This window comes from Poeciliopsis prolifica, unplaced genomic scaffold, assembly GCF_027474105.1.
Source record: "Poeciliopsis prolifica strain line A6 unplaced genomic scaffold, Auburn_PproV2 SCAFFOLD052, whole genome shotgun sequence".
NCBI lineage: Eukaryota > Metazoa > Chordata > Actinopteri > Cyprinodontiformes > Poeciliidae > Poeciliopsis > Poeciliopsis prolifica.
Window position 1 is genome coordinate 216,860 of NW_026562427.1, and position 17,665 is coordinate 234,524.

The window sequence follows — 17,665 nt, forward strand, 5'->3', positions numbered from 1 at the left end:
ATGAAGATCACAAAGGTCATGGCTTTCATCCTTCCAAAGTTCAGAGTACAAAAGACGAGTTTTAGCCGTGAGCAGTGCTGGCTCAGCATCGGTTCCTTTTTAGGCAGCAGGATTTGGCTTGCTGACAGAACTTCTCATGGATTATTGACCAATAGCTCTTCTGGAAGTGTCAGATTTTAATGTGTTATAGTAGTAAATCTGGAATATAAGTTCTTAAAATTTTTTAAAGAAAGGCATGAATAAGCTAAGATTAAAGTCAAATAACTCAATAAATAAGGTATGTAAATATGTTCTGCTTAACATACCTTTATGAGATAGATGATAGTCCATTAAAGACCCACACATTGAACTATTTCACAAAAATATAATCATATCACCATCTTCTTCCTCCACAGATCATAAAGGACCAGAAACTGTTGATTATCGTCGGTGGGATGCTGCTTATCGACTTATGCATTCTAATTTGCTGGCAGATCGTAGACCCTCTCAGGAGAACCGTGGAGGAATACAGCTTGGAGGTCAGAAAGGCCTGTTTTTTTCTTCCTGGCCAAATATGTGCTTTGTTCCAATATTTTTGTGTCAATCTGACCAGGCTTTTCTCAGCAGCGAAGGTCCGATTGAGTAACACCGAGTTATTCGAGCAAGGGAAATGTCTTCATTATACTGTAGAGTGAGCATACTCTTTCCTTGTGGTTGTTGTTATTTTTGGGTCAGGATGTGAGCCATCGCTGCCTTCTGTGCTCATTCTATTCCCGGTTGCCAGTTTCAATGGGAGACATTGGCAAGGGCCAGCGGAAAACAGGCACTTAGCATCACATTCATTCTGCCGGAGAGGTTGTTGGGTGTTAAAGAGATTTTAAACTCCACTTCACTCTGAGAAGTCAGAGATCTTCCATTGGAAAAATGCAACAGTATTGATTTTTAGAAACTGATGCCGTGTGATGTCTATTGAAATATTAACAAATGATTGCGTGATCAATTATCTTGAAGATTAGACAGTAGGGTGTTTTTTAACACTTGATGAAACTGAATATGTTTAGTCAAATTATGCTTAAGAAACATTGAGTGGAGTGTTATTTTTTAATAAAATTATTGTTTTCCTGCTAGAGGCAAAAGTGCAAAATTTATAGATATTGCTGCATCCATCAGTTTCTTAGTTGCTACTGGAAAAGAAATGCCTTAAACTAACAGAGAGTCAAACAGGCAGTAAATGAATTCAAACTCCCATTAAAAACATTAGCTATATGTACTTTAGTGTAATTAATGTTGCTTATGCCAGAGAAATAAAACAGTACTTCAGAACATTACAACCTCTAAGTTTTACATTGATGAAACCCTATGAATTTCTCTGGAGGTTTTAAAAGAGATGGACCATGATCCATTTTAAAAGTGGCTTGTGTTGGTGTTGATTACGTTTTGGGATTAGAAGTGTTTCTGTTCAGCCTTGGTGAGGAATTAAAAGTTTACATGCCCTGGATTCCAAAGAGCTCTAACCCAGATACAGTTTATGTGTGGTTGGATGTGATTAAAGAAAATTAAACCAATTAATCAGAGGCTTTGTAAATCAGTGTTGTGAATAGCAATATTTGGCAAATTAAACAAAGTTTGTCAATTCCAATAAATTTTGTTAATGTCTGACTCAATAAATACAGATGTACAATTTGTATTTTAATGATGGACAACTTCTCAATTCAATAAAATTGTGGTTTTGCTTTCATTCTCATTGTTAACCAAGCAGATCAAGAAGCAGTTAAGTTTCAAATAAGAAAACCAACAACTTTGAACATCAAACACCTAGAAATCTTGTAGGTGTTTTGGGGATAAACCTTAATCCTTTTGGAGTTTACAGAACCAGGTTTCTGTCATTTAGTTTCTATGATCTGTGTCACTATTTTAAGTCACTGCATTCTGGTGGAAATGTGATTTATAAATCCTCTACTTGAAATGTATTTTTGATAACGCAACAAAGCAAAACCATAAAAACTTTTGCCATTCAGAGTATGCTGTCAATAAAACACAGACATAGTGTATTCATCTGTTTTTTTTTTCTCTTACCTCATCAGGCTGTCTCATTTGACCACCGGTTTTCCCTGGTTTTACATTTATTGGGGATTTGTAGTTGTAAAGGTCTTTGAAGGTGACTTAAAAGCAGTGTTCAACTTAGTTTGACTCCCTTTATTGAGCACCGTTTCATCACATCACCACGTCATTAAACAGTGACGCCATCGGCTCTCGTTGCTCCCTGCCACCAACCAAGCACATGAATGGAAGGGGAGCACAAAACTCAAAGATCAAAATGCTCTGCATTCACTTTCAGTTTGGTTACCGATATTTATTCATTTAAACACCAGTTCAGACGGCCATTATGCCTTTTCATTCCACAATGCAATTGCATGTGTGTAATTAGTTTGGCTACTTTTTCTTTTTTTTTTTTTTTTTTTTTGCTGGCATTGACAATCTTAATTGATAAATTGACATACACGCAATTATTTTTTTAAATTCTCAAAGTTATTTAATGTGAACAATATTATGACCCCCACAATGCAGCTTCCTATAGATTTTGCTCAAACTGATTGAGCCTGGACTCACTGTGGGGTTCTTTGATGCGTCCCTCTTGGGTTGATTAAATGCATATATTGCAAAAACCTATTAAGCTTCTTTTTTAGGTGACTGAATCTCACTGAGAAAACTGTGAATTGCACAACACATTGAGGGCACATTTGATTTCTCATTTTGTCTAGAGTTCAGCCACATTAAGAAGTTAACGTGGGGCTATTACATGACGCACATACAATTTCAGCCCAATTTATCATCCGTTTCCTGTCTATATATTGTGTATGATGTGATCTATCTATGATATTTTGAGTGAGATAGACATTCTTTAGCCTGGGATGCTGTGGTGGCGCAGGGTTTAAGCACCACCCACATAAGGAGACCTTAGTCCTCGACATGGCCGTCACAGGTTCGAATCCCGGCCTGTATTCCTTCTCTCTTATTACCCTACCTTCTTGCCCTATCACTTTCAAATAAAGACCACTAGAGCCAAAAAATGTAAAAACAAAAGAAGAAGAAAAAACGAGGTTTGTAATCTTTAAGGTTCAAAATGATAAATTATGTTTTTTCCATGTTTGGAACGTCAAGCCATGTTGACAAACTAAACGTCTATACAGTCAGATTCAGTATATTAAAAATACTGTTGAAAGGTTAATTCATTTCACTAACTAATTTCACTTGGTGAAAAAACATTTGTATATTAATTACACATACAGGCGTTTTCAAGCCATAATTTCTATTAACTTTGATGTTTTTTTCGCTTACAATTGATGAAAACGTGACATTTAAGACTAGAATATTGCATTAGACCAATAGAAAAATGTTTTTAAATCATCTTTCTTCAAAGGCCCCCAGCCTTTAATTCTACTAAGTGGGACTTTTTTCTTGGTGAGTCACTCCTCAAGTCTTTCAGACATTAGTATGTATTTCAGAAGATGTCTGACTGCCTCCCAAGAGGCCAGAGACCTCGAGAATATATAGCATCGGTTGATTCTAATTGACCTTCGGGGAAACAGCAGGAATCGAAAGGTCAGAAAGAGAGGTAGATTCTTTTGTGGATTTAATGAAAACTCCTTTTGATCATTTTTATATGGATTTTCTTGCTTTTTTCTGCTTGTCACAAGGGTGTTGAGGGGGTAGGATTTGTGTCTCACATTGCGCACCACGTTTAGAAATTGTATCCTGTTTTAAAATAAATTGTGTGGAGGTGCAAAATCCGAAATTCAGTTTCAGGTCACTTTTTTTTTTTACTTCTTAGTCTGTGAGGGAAAGATTTCTTCATGGCATCTTAAAGAACAGATGCTTATTATATTTCCAGTCTAATTGTAACTCTTTGGCTTCTTATGTTCAATTTGAATGTATGCCTACACCACAACTCTTTAGCTCTCGAGAAAGCCCCCATTTCATTTTGCTGATCGGCCTTTGTACTTTGGAGCCCTCCTAAGAGGGAAAAGTAAGCCGTGCTTGACTTATTCTTTTGTGAATGTTGTCAATGTGTGGAGTAGGGTCCTCATGGAGTATTCTCCGACTGTAAGCCCTCGGCCATGGGAGTGTTTTGAATCTATAAACCAGCGAGAGTAGGAATCTGCGATTCCCCTGAGGTTGTGGATCTGCATGCCTGTGCTGAGGCCCATTCTTAACATGCCTGCCCGGTGTGCCAGACTTCCAGCAGGACCCTTGGGGCTGAACCGGAGGAAAAGCTCTTCTGCACTAAGGGTCTTCAGGCCTGTAGGTGGGGGCCACAAAGCAGATGGAACCTGCGAGAGTGGATAATGAGAATAAAAGGGGATGAGGAAAATAATAAGAAAGTACAATTTTTAAATATTAAGTTAGATTTTAAAGGGATGACAATAAAGTCAACAGCTGCATAGCACACTGATAAAATTTTTAATATTTTGTGGTCAGCATAGTTGCCAGCCTTGGTCAAATCTACCACTTTCAATATAATTTTATTATCATCAGTGACATCTGATAATGCATGCATAGTGGTAATTAAAATCAGATGTCAGAGATTGACCTGCAAACCCAGGAGGATTTGTAGTACTTTTTCAATCATATGTGCAAGTGTTACTGTCATGTCTTATGTTTAGGATGTTTTTGCTGATTTAACAGATTTATTTTAAAAAATTGCATATTTTACACTATTACGGCACACTAACATATGCATTACTTTACAGCTGTTCCACCATTGTCTAAGTAAGCACTTACTGTATATGCTTCCTTCTTCACTGACAAATTGAAAGGCAGGTGATTCCCTGGCTCACCTGCCAGGGAATCACCTAGCAGGTCAGAAACACTTTCTTTGACTGACTAGCAGTAATTGCAGCAAAAAAAAAAAGGACCAGTAGTTTCCCGTTTTTATTTTGTTTTGTTTTTGTGAGTCGTCATATCATATTTGGCCAGCATCCTCCTGTGGCTTTTTTCTTGTCTGTAGCCTTTTTTGCCTTTTTATTTTCTTATTGTTTCCTTCTCTCAGTCTTTGTCAGAATCTGCCCTGCTCTCCACTCACATTTTCCCACTGTAGTGAATTGGGAATTGACCATGGGTTCACAGAGCTGCACGTACTTGCTTCACCCGAAGGTCTGCGGTATATCAGTGCGTACTTTATGAAGCGCCACAGTGGGATAGTGCTGCACATTTGTTGCTTGAATCATTCCAGGCACAGATTTCCTCGCTGACTCAGATGAAACAAGGGCAAGCATTGTTTACTGAAGAGCTTGTCGAATGTTTGAGGAGTTCTCATTGTTTTGAATAGATCTGCAGACAATTTAATCTTCACAGCATCGTTTCTCAAATTAAGCCAACTTGATCGCCAATAATTGTTCTGAAACATCGGAGAAAAGTTCCAAAACAATCACTGACAATCAAGCTCTATTTTCAACTTGGCTTGATATTTTGCAGGTAAAGAAGTACATAAGTTAAGTTTATTTATAAAGCGTTTTTTACAGATATAATATTACAAAGCGCTGTATGACAAACAAACCGAGCATGAATAAATAAAATAATGAAATTGTGACATGACAGTCTGGACAAATAGGAGACTTCAGTTGGTTTGTAAAAACATCCACAGTGTCAGGAAAACAAAGCTGCAGGGACAAACTGTTTCACAGCACTTTACGTTACACTTGTTTCTTAGTGAAGTCAAGGTGTTCTAACCTTCAACAGTAAAGCATAAGACATTTTTATCTTATTTTGGATCCGCCTCAAATAAGATGTCATTATTTACGTGCAAGAATAAGCAAATTAGGTAAGAGTTACAGACAGTAATTAGATAATATAATACATTGCAATAGTGTGAGTATCTATACTGTTTGACCTTCTGTGCCAAGAGACTCATGAAAATTGTTATATTTTTGTCCTAACTCAAGTTTACTTCTTATTAAATTTAAGTTTTCAGATTTTTATGCGTCACAAAGTAAACAGATTCTTTAATTTATTAAACAGTATGTAATTATATGCCTAATGCCCTCTCCTCAGAAGCCATCAACATACAGGTCATTCCCCTTTGCAAGTTTCATTAGAATTAACAGGAAGATGAAACTGAAGAGGGTGAAAATAAATTGCAGTGGAATGCTTAAAAACTTGACTGTTCTAATACGCTCACAAATCAAAATAAAGAAGGGCCAGAGATCAGAGAGATAGAGCAGTGTTTAAGATGGCACTGACCTCTGAGTTTTATTGTGTACTACAATTGAAGCCCGCAGCTTTGATTACAGTTTCAGATCGCATGGCCTCACCAGACATGATTTGTGACCTTGACATTGTCCTCAGCAAGCCTGCTTTGATGAGTTTTCCTCTGAAACACAACTCCATCATGCTGAATTTAGCGAAACACATTGACTTACCTTGAATGACATAACATGATGAACATTCCTCTCTATCTTTACTGACTGATCTCTATGTAAACCACACACATGCAAGAGCGTTGTTCTTCATATTTGTCTCACTCTTTATCAAACAGCTTTGTGAACATAGGAATTATTCCTGCAGCATCCCGAGAATGCTGATGGAATGGTTTGGCTGCAGTGAGCTTGTAGATCAGCATTCTGGCTCTTTAATAATTAAACATTTGTTAATGGGACTGCCGCCTGTTACCAGATTAAACCTTGCAGTACAGACACATGTTGTGTTTTTAATGTATGCACGTGCTTTCATCGTGCGAGCCGGGTTTTACTTTTATCCCCATGGGTCTATTTTTGAAGATCACCTTGACATCAGATGTGAATAAAATATGCCAATTCATATTATATACACATTTGTGTTTAAGGTTAAATTATTGTCTTCCGTTGAAGTGCTGGACATTGACTCCTGCAGGGAGGGCAAACTGTCATGAAAGCCTGGTTCGCATTCTGCTGGATTCTGCTGCAGCCCCCCACAACTCTAATCTCTCCTCGTGTCTCCTCCCCTCCGTCCCTTTTTTATCGTTTTTTTTTTCTTCTTTTTTTCTTTCTTTCTTTTCCCCCAGCTTGGGAGCTGCAGCGAGCATCGGTGGGCGAACGAGCTGCAACAGAATATTGCAGTGTGGCATCACCATGGCAACGGCCATGGTTCTTGACACCTATAATGCGGAGAGCAGGACTGTTGATTCATGGGACAAAAATAACGGGTTGGGGGACCTACTTCATTATTTTCGTATATGCAGAGAAAGTTTTAAGCATCTGTGTAGGATTAAGTGCACTGGGACGTACAAACCTGTGAAGTGTGTGTGTGTGTGTGTGCGTGTACGCGTGTGTGTATGGGTGTGTGTGTGTGTGGGTGTGTGTGGGTGTGTGGGGGGAGGGTGTACGCGTGTGTGTAGGTGTGGGGGTGTGTGGGGGGTGGGGGTGTACGCGTGTGTGTGCACGTAGATGGCTATGCTGCTTATTTTTAACCAAACTCACAGATTTTGTCTTAGCTTCACTGCCTCCACTGCCCCCACCTGTATGCACTTAGAGGAGGAAAGTGAGGGAGGGGAAGGTCGAGTGCTCACAAGAATGCACTCACCTGTTCCTGATGTCATATCTCTGTAGTCGCATGGCAAAGTTTGCCTCTCTATTCACATTTACTGTAGCAGTTTTCTTCCTTTGTGCTGGGGAGGTCATGGCATGTTTATAGCATCCAGGATTTGGGCTTTTATTAGGAAAATCATTCATACCTCTTGCATATTTAGGTTAATATAATCCCTAATTTTTATATTTTGTGTGATTAGTCTAAGAGTGGTTTTGGGGAGACAACTATGAAACAAAATACACAAATTATTTTTTCAGAAACATTTTAAAAATTGATTGTGTGACATAACCCTTGGTTCTTTGGTAACAGAATGAGGTGTTTCTGCACCGTACTGGTTGAGCTCTGTCTGTGGCTCCACCCACTGTCCACCGTCACAGCTAACCAGGCCCTCTCATTCTAGGCAGGTTTCTTTCCGAGCACATGCAAAAAGGGAAGTGTTGGTGAAGCACTGCAGTCTGTTATCAAAGAACTTGGGATTACATTAACTAACCTAATGTTCTTTTATGCAGCACAAATGTCCAGAACTGATACACCGCGGATCAGTCGGCGATGTCCGAGTATGTTTAGTGCCCTTGGGAATAATTTACATCAATTGCGGGTCCCTGCATCGGATGGTTGCCAAATGCATTTTTATTTGTGAAGATACGCGGCTCCATATAATGCATGTGATGACATAAAATGATGAAATGTTTCATCTTCAAACATGGCAGCCACTGTCTTTTACCTGCCTGCCCCGTCCAACAGCAACCTTTTCTCACTTACATTTATCTGAGTGCTCTTCCAGCCTTGCCGTGGGACTCTCTTGGTTTTCCCCCAGGTTTCAGGTTTTCTCACATTCAATTCTTTGTCTTTTATTTAATTTTTTGTTTGTTTTTTTCTCCCCTCAATTGACTTTTTTGGGGAACTGAATCTCACTCCTTTCACACCACTCCTTTCTCAGATTGTTTATTTTTTCGTTTTGTTTTTTGCTGCCTCGTCTTAAGCCAAACCTCCATTTTTATTTGATTTTACTCTACTGCTCTATTCAGTGGATGCTCAACCAGCATGCTGTATAAACAGAAGAGGGAAGGTGGGACAGACGTGACATTGGATGAGATTATTTCTCCCTCTCTGTGCGTTTTGTTTTGGCTGTACCTTGTCAAATGAAGTGAACAATTCAAAGTTAAACCTGGTTAACCAAAGTGATGTACTGCACTAAAAGGGACCAAACAAAACATAAATAAGAACAGAATTGAACAAAGGAGTATCAAAGCAGAGATGAAACATTCTACTGATGTTTGATGAAGAATAAACGTGGATGGCCTAAACTTATAACAAAATACTACATTTATTTACTTTCTGCTTTTCAAAATTATTACTGCAAAGAAGCTGTGCAGTAATAAAGATTAAAAATAGTCAGAGAAACATAATAAAGCTTGTGGCATATAAAAAAAAACAAAAAAAACTTGAGACTGCAATTGCTGCCAAAGGTGGTTCAGCAAAGTATTCAGCAAAGGCTGTGAATAATTGCGTAAATTTGAATTTTCTATTTTTTTATTATTATTATTTTATATTCCACATAATTTTTGACTACCTTAAAACATATAAAGTGTGAAAAAATTAGTGACTATGGTGATTTCAATTTCAATTTCACTGGACTCTTATTGGGCCTTGTAGGGCCCTGAGTGCATGCCCACTTACCCCTTACATTAATCCGTCATGCTTTTAAACCCCTCCAGACTATTACATCACTACATTTGCCATTGTGCTTCATTGGGCCTGAAAGACAATTGTTCATCACCCAAGGCTCCTGGATCATTGGGCAAAGATTCCCTTGGAGGATGTTTTGATACCATTTTTACTCATGCCAAAGGTTGAAGGCAAAAATGTAAGAGGCAATTCCACACATGAATGATCTGAAGAAGATTTGCCGTTGGCATCACACAAGACATGTGGTAAAATTCACCATATATTCTCTGTTTTCCATATGTTTCAGACACTGTGAAGGGGGCTTCCCTGGATAAAATAGCTTTTACTCTAGTGCCCTGAAATCCAATGCTGTTTTTTCCTGCAGAAAGTCAAGTCTCTATTTACTGTATAATTTTTTCGGTGAGAGAAAGGAGCCTGTCGCTTCCCTTTTTGACACCAGAAGCAAATCCATGTTTAAGGCTACTGGTTTATGCAGACTGAATCCTGGTGCTTGTTGGACTTCCTTGGATAGCTACATGTCAAACACGTAGTTGTATAGGTGGTTTTGTACTTGGACAATTCATTTATTGTAATAGCTAGCTGGAATATTACACGTTTTATTGTTTTAGGTAGGCATTTTTTCCACATTTTTGTCATTAACTTTTATCTTTTTGCTGATATTCTGTTGACTTGTGACTTTGACTAGAACTAATACAACAAATTTGCTATAATTTCAACTTGAACAGCAGTTTTTCTCCTGGCTTATTTTGTTTCAAGGACTGGATAATCTTATGTCCATTTTTGGCATCATAGTGAGTGGTTATGCTGATTTCCTTGTTTTTTTTATGTTACGGGGCTGTTCATTAGAACTGAATGGTGAAATGATGAAAATGCCAAGCAATCTCTGATAATACATACATGGAGAAGCTAATAATGTGCAGCTGATTTGAACAATCTGTGCTATATGAAGGTCATCGTGAAAAAAAGCAATTCGACTGATAACTCCAAAAATTTGAGATTACTATTTGTAATTTTGTCTATGTCTCTTTAAATTAAACATTCCACTTTGCAAATATGTTTTAAAGTAATATTTGTAATAAGAAAAACGAAAATAAAATTATTAAATATAATTTAGTATAATTGGTCCCTCATATTTTAACTGTTCTGTACACTTGCACGGGCTCCCCAGTGGAGCTTTAGTCGAGAGTTAGTGGTGTGAAGGTCATCAGGCTCTTATCGGTCATCACTGTCTGTCAAAGCAGGTGGGGAAAGGACTTCTGTATACATCGTATTCAATTCAGTTGGTCTTTAATCAGAGTTTTTGAAAAATGTAGCTGGTGTCTGCCAAGAAATATGCATGGAGATTCAGTTCAGTCCACTCCAACTCCTTCAGAATGTGCAAAGGTTTACTCAAGAGTAATTGTATTCACAGTAAAAGACAAGAATGTGTTATGACGAACTCATAAATTATTTATTTGGTGGAATGAGGAACGTCTCCGCAGCATCACTCATGCAGCTCCAACAGTATTAAGGTGATGCTAAAATGGGCTTTGAGCCTTCTTTGTTAGAGTTAAGCAAAGCACTGACTGAGATCAATGCCTTTTCAAAGTAAACTGGGTCATTAAGGGATAACCACCACCCACCTAGAGCTCATCCCATCGACCACTTCTGGAGGAAGAAACGATTGGAGGGAGAGAACAAAAGCATTGAGTACATAGACCTCACACATTCTTGGTGGTTTGTATGAATGTGTGAACATCTGAGTGTTGGTTCCTGTAGGGATTCCTCTGGATTATTTCATCTATAGTAGGGATGCTCTGACTCCTTATGTGGTTGTATTTGAATTCAGTAAGCGTGGTCAAAAATACATAATTCTCAATGATCTTGGTTGTTGTTGCTTCAGTTTATAGTTATAAAACTCCAAACCCTCCTCAATTTCCCTAAGTTCATAAGAAAAAAAATTTCCAGCAGTTTTTCATATGCTGCTTGAAGAAGAATGAGTCAAAGATGGAATAACTTTGGTTGCTTCAAACCTGACCCTGACATTTAATGTATTTGAGCACAAATCTTCAGAAATCTCTAAACTTTCTCGCTCGTTGTCACAAATAGTGCTGATCTTTGAAAATTCAATATTTTCTGTCTGTAGTAAAGTAGATATTGATATTTGAAAACGTGTGCATTAAAGGATTCTTAAATTTTGGTTTGTTGGTTATGGCTTAGGAGGAGAAACCACATGTATCACCGTTACCACCACGTCAGTGAATTCTCTCATTTTACCTAGGTGGCATCTTCATAAGAGATATCCCAACAGATGTTAATATTTATGCAGTTTAATCAGAATCTCATTAATTTAGTTGGAACTGTTAAAAATTAACTTTATTTGTTTTATTTGGTCCCTGAACTACTGAAAATAAGAGCCTTTCTTATTCACCAATGCAGACGAGATTGGGTCTCTATTCTCTAAACTAAATTATACAAACAACAATTACAGAGTAATGCTGTAGAGGGTGGATGTCAGAAAATTAGCTGTGATTACAATCTCCTTATCAAAGCCAATGCGATCAGTGTTAGCATAAAATAAGCTGGATATGTTGACCTCAAATCTGTTTCCTATGTAAGACTTCTGGTTATCCAGCCAACTTGATAGATTCGAATTTTCTGACAACTTCATAACAATTTCAAAAGTTATACCGAGAATATTTGCAAGGTTATGGTTTCTAGCTTTGTTACAACGCTCCCATCTGTCTTGCAAAACACAAGAAGTTATGTTATGTGCTTAGCTTGCAGCCTTATCAGTCAATCACAGAGGAAAACACTCTCAAGACTCCTTTGGCGGTTCAGCATTTGTTGACACCATAGCTGGTAAATTGGTCATGTGGTTGTGCATGACTGAGTCTGTTCAATTGAATCTGTCGAAAATGGATTTCGGTGGCAGCTTTTGCCTCATCTTACCTTTTCTCCACCACGGCTGCCAGCGACTATGATGTGCAATGTTGTTTCTCTCACTCTCTCCTTCACTCCTTCTCTCTTGACTTCCTGCATAATCAAACATGAAAAAAAAATTGCACAAGCAGAGAAAAATTCTCCTGACCTCCATTCAGACCTTCATTTTGCCATTTTTTCCCCTTTTTGCTGTGCACCCATTTTTCTTTGCTCTTTACAACAATCAGCAGTTGCAATACAATAGCTGATTGAGCTTGGAGCTGATTAGGTAGCTTTCAACTGTAAAGTGGTAGCAATGTGAATCATTTATGTGTTTGCTCTACAAAACATGTCCAAATATTAAGGTTTATTTAAATAGAAATGTTTTTGTCTCTTCAAATTAAACCTGTTTGGACACTGATACACAGTTTCTCTAAAGCCGTCAGTCAATTCCTGCTCTCACAGTCCCCCCAGCTCACATATAGTCACAGATAGCATGCAAAACATACACAAAATGCTCCAGGTAGTCAAATATACAGTATGAAACAATGAGACCTGCTGGATTGCTAGAAAAATGCACTTTACTACTGCTTGCACAAAGTAGCAGAGCTGCCTCAGCAGGATGAGCATCGGAATACAAATGCATTCATTTAAGTAGAAGACCTTGAGCCTTGGGCATACTGTAGACTTCACACTCACAGTATAGGACGCCCAAAATGGCAGGGACTGGGAAGGAGTGACAGGAGACTCAAAGAGACTCAAGGGAGACCACGAGAGGAAGGGACAGTGGGAATAAGAGGACATTGTAAAGGAAAGAAGAAAACTGTGCTGCACTAACGACTAGAAAGAGTAATACAGAAGATGTGAACAGCTACCAGGAGACTGAATAGGCTAAAATTGGAGAAAATCAGATATCGCCATGAGATAGAGATGGACACATTAGGGAGGATGAAGTTGACAGTATAGTGTTTGATGAGAGACAGTGTGAGAGGGAGAAAAGGGGCTGTTATAGTTACTTATTACACTGCCAAGGGTGACATTGATTAGCGCTTGCCTGGGAGCCTATGAGCCAGCAGTCAACAAGAAGGTCAGATAATTAAATCCAATGCTGCTGCAGCAGCCAGGCGCTCCATCTGGCCTTCATCGAACTTAGAAAATATATGCAGATGTTAACTACATTTTAGCACATGGACAGAGAGAAAAATAATGTCCAAGCTGGTGAATGTGCATGAAGGGAAAATAATCAGTTTCAGTAAAAGCCACTCTGTGGTTATAAAGCCTGATAGTAGCGACACGCAGGATAAGAAACCATGCACCTGCATCTAAATACATTCATGCATGTTTTTAGACTGTGGAAGGAAACTGGCGTATTCAGAGTGAGACAGCAGATACAATTTCAAACTCAGGACCATCTTGCTACAAGGCAACAATGTTGACAGCTTCACCACTGTGCAACCACTGATAAAGACTGGACCATTCAAGTTCAACTAAGTGCTGAAAACAGAATGAAATTCAACCAGGAGAATCCAAAACTTAATGAATGCAAGGGGGTATAAGTGGAATCCCATTTATTTTTTTCCTTTTAACAGAGTGCACATCTGTTCCTGGATTTTTTTTTACATTTTTTTTTCAGGCAATGAAGTATTTGATTTTGTTCTATATTTCTTTTTAAAGCTGAGAGCCTGTATTTTAATTCAATTATATTGCACTTTTTTGTAATTGTCTTTTTTTGTAAAGTGTTATATAATGAATGAGAAAACCATGAATAATTTGTTATTTCATGTCGTTGTCCAGCGTGTTCTATGGGTTGGGGATTTTCTATTTTGACCTAGAAATCATTAAGCTTGATTTTAAGAAAATCTGTAACATTTTGAACTGCAAAGCTCCTGGGCCTAAGACATCTTCCACAAGCTGGATTTAGTTGTTGTAGCTGGTGGCAGCATACATCAGTCTTGGCGAGAGGAGAACACATACATTATACAACAAGCTAAAAGGCATCCAAACAATAACCAAATAGCTAAACAGTTTTATATAGCTAAGCAGGTTTTACAGTCCTCCTCATTTTACTATTATTGTATATTGCATTATTTGTCCAATCATTGAGTCATACCTGATGGCTAACAAAGTCTTAGAGGAAAACTTCACGTCTGTGCAGGGTTCCATTTTCTCCGTCAGTTTCCATCTGATGTATGTTGTGAATATTCTGCAAGTCTCTCATCAGTTTGGGACATGACATTGTGACAGATGTGTTGCAGCCAATCTGAGTGATGTAGTCGGTGTTTCTGTGTGTGAAACCGTCATCTCTCTGCTGAAATACTGTGATTTTGTTGCCTGTCATATTTATAGACAACTCTTCAGAGAGCACAAAGCCTTCCCCCACCCCCTTTTTTTTCTTCTTTTCCCTCATTTTGAGTGAACCGAAGTGAATTTGACCCAGTTGAGTTTCTTTGATCTTAGCTTGCATTATTTTTTTTTTCATACCAACATCTGCACACTTTTTCCACACCATTTAAAACGTCGTTATGGTATTGGTTGCAAAAAATGCCAATTTTAAATAGAAAAGTGTGGATAATTGTAGTGAAAAGAAGGTAGATCAGTGGGTCTGAGAAAGAATTGTAATAGAAATTTTGTAAATCAAATTACAATAATAAAAAGGTTACAGAGTTAAGAAATTTGTACCTTACACAGAGATATGAAGATTTGTGTATATTATTCAAGATTAAGAACTATTTGAAAAGTCCAGTAATATATTGTCAGTGGAAGCTAACATAATCATTAATTAAATTTGTGATTACATAAAATGATTTGAATGCTTTAACCAAGTAAAAGCTAGAAAAATGAGACGCAAATTTTAATAGAAGAGTTAATAAACTAATTTCTCTCTACAAACCTCTGCTAAAGGAGAGAAGTTTTATGATCTAAAAATTGAATGTTCACATATTGCTATCTAACTGATTAAAGAGCTAGCTTTTATCACAAGCTTATTATTCTCAGAGGAGTTTTGAAATTGGACTTCTATCAGCAAATTTTCACTTGTAATAACTAACATTTTCAGGGAGTTAAAAAAGGGAGAAAAAAACTAACTGAACCATTCTGACCTGTAAGTTTTCAGGACTGGAACCACCACTAAATAAAAAATAGAGCACCTTTCTGTTGTCTGAAATTGGGCTGCTGACTCACCTTCTAAACTGACTGGACTTCTGCTCAGGCTGTTCCTATGCTCCCTTTTTTGGCTTGGATTATGACAAGGAATTCATGGAACAGACTGTGACCTTGACCAGATTGTGGGGTTAGCCAGCTCCAAAAAGATTTCCCAGTTGGTCTTGGAGGAGAAATATGCTTTTAAGTAATTTTTCAAATGCAGAAAATTGACTTTTTTGAGCAACAAACATACTCATTCCACAGACTCACGTATAATGAATCCAAAGTCTAAATGTCTAGACTACTACTCAGATTTTTTCAAAACTCACAAAATTTCTACAATAGCAAAAAAAAAAAAAAAAAAAAAACAAGGTCATTTATAAATCTGAAATTGCAACAGAGGGCTATTCAGACAAATGTTTTTGAGCACAACGATTGTCAAGTTTCTAAAAACATTCAAGAGACTGTACTTTGTTACCTGGAACAATAAGACACGTGTTCGGGCACGGTTATTTGGAAATAAGAAAAGTGTTTCAAATAAACAGAATATAAATCAGAAGCTTTTGTGAGCCCTTTCAACACTCAAAGATTCAGCTTAAGATTCAGACAATGTTTGACTGTGGGTGTTTTCTTACTGCTAATAATTTTTCATTTCTCATATTTCAGTGAACTGCTCATACTTGTGGTGGTCATCTGAATGCAATAAGCTGTCTTCACGCCAAGTTTCAGCTTTCTCGCATTTCTCCTTAATGTGTCAGCTGCCACGTTTGCCTTACTCAAACCCCCGGAAGCACAAAGAGTAGAAAGAGATTATGAGTGCTTTGGATCAATACGATCTGAAAGTGCATGGTGGGAATTGAGGCCGTTAGCCATATATTTGTATTTCAGCTTTGCCAATCCAAGGACAGTATAGCTTCTTTCAAGCTTTCTTCCTTTTTTGTTCAGTCAAGTTATTATTTCTTTGTCATAAAGATATTTCTCACTTTGAAGGAAACTGCCGAATTAGAACCATCTCTGTCTTGCGCATACCTTTTCTCTTCTAAGTTTATGTGGACACAAAGGCATGTTGGCAAGCTTGTTGCACAGATTCAGAACTTAAAATAAGAGTTTGGAAATTCCAGTCATTGATGATAAATTACCTGTTATGTGCGAACGACCAGTTTCTTTCTGTGTTAAATCATCTGATTGCTTCACTGTGGTGCATTGCACATCATCAGCTGCAGCGACGCAGGCGTTCTCTGTGTGAGATCTGAATGGTGAAATGTGCCACTGTGGATTAGTGAGGGCGCAGCGACGCAGAAGAGGTGTTAGGAGTGCATAAAGGAGAGAAAAAGCAAGAGGGTAAGAGAGTGAGGTGATGAGAGAAGGTTTGTAGATGAGGAGATAGCACGGATTAGATCTTTGAATGCTGTAAACAGGATCCACTGATTACCTTGATAGTGCATCGTATGTTTTCATAAATGCATTACATTTGTATTTTTACATTTTTACAGAGGTGTTGCCATCCATCACAGCTCCTATTCTTCACATACCCACCCAGTCTGCCTCACTGCCAGCCATCTGTCTAGTAATTAACCTGACTGATACACTCTGCCTGTCCTGAAAGCCTTACCACATCTTTGTGTGTGTTTGTGCATTTGTCCGCTTGCCTGCCTGTGCACTCACATATATAAACTCTGATCTTAATGGGTGTGTACTTATCAGACAATATCCTGAGCTCTCAACTTCTCATGGAGCACTGCTGAGTCCATCATGTGAAATGGAATGAGAAGCAGAAAGGCAGAACCACAAAAAGACTTGGCTAGCCATCTGAATTTAAAGGCTGGTCAAGGAGAGCAAGAGCCTGTAGGCCCATTGTTTCTGTGGAGGAGATTCAGTAAGAATTTTGGCTTGTGTATTTTTGCAAGTGTAGGTAAAAATGTTGGGAAAATTGCCACCTGTTGCCACATTTGAACTTTTTGGGCTAATGATTTAATGGTGGTGGTGAATATCACCCAAGACACACTGTTCCCACCATCAAATATGACGGTGGGAATGCATTTCATCATTAGTCATATGAATACTGCTCACAGTTGAAGGAAAGATGGATGAATATAAAAATGAAACTATATGCCAGAAGCAGGTAGAGATATACCCAGAAACTGAATGCAATTCAATTAGATGTCATGCTTTTCAAATGCTTATTTTCAAATTATTTTAAAAGCCATGCATCATGTTTCTTCATCTTCACAAATATGCTTTATCTCTTAAAATCCAAAGGAAATAGAATTCATAAAATAAGTTTCTTGGTGTCATGTCCAAAATGTGAAAAGGTACAAAGGTAAGAAGAGATATTTTATCATCCACTAAATGCACATGAAACATGAATTTGTCTTCGGCTTCTCACCAGAAA

General features: G+C 37.9%; 1 protein-coding gene across 4 annotated transcripts in view; it reads left to right on the top strand.

Moving 5' to 3' along the window:
* Positions 1-17,665, top strand: part of gabbr2 (gamma-aminobutyric acid (GABA) B receptor, 2) — a 184,754-nt gene that overhangs the window by 125,009 nt on the left and 42,080 nt on the right. For all 4 annotated transcript variants that reach the window (XR_008608051.1, XM_055058793.1, XM_055058792.1 and 1 more), the window contains exon 13: positions 396-518. Coding sequence is in view for 3 of the 4 variants with exons in the window: in XM_055058793.1 (XP_054914768.1) it covers positions 396-518 (123 nt within the window). In the remaining variant the exon portion in view is untranslated. The remainder of the gene's footprint in view (positions 1-395; positions 519-17,665) is intronic.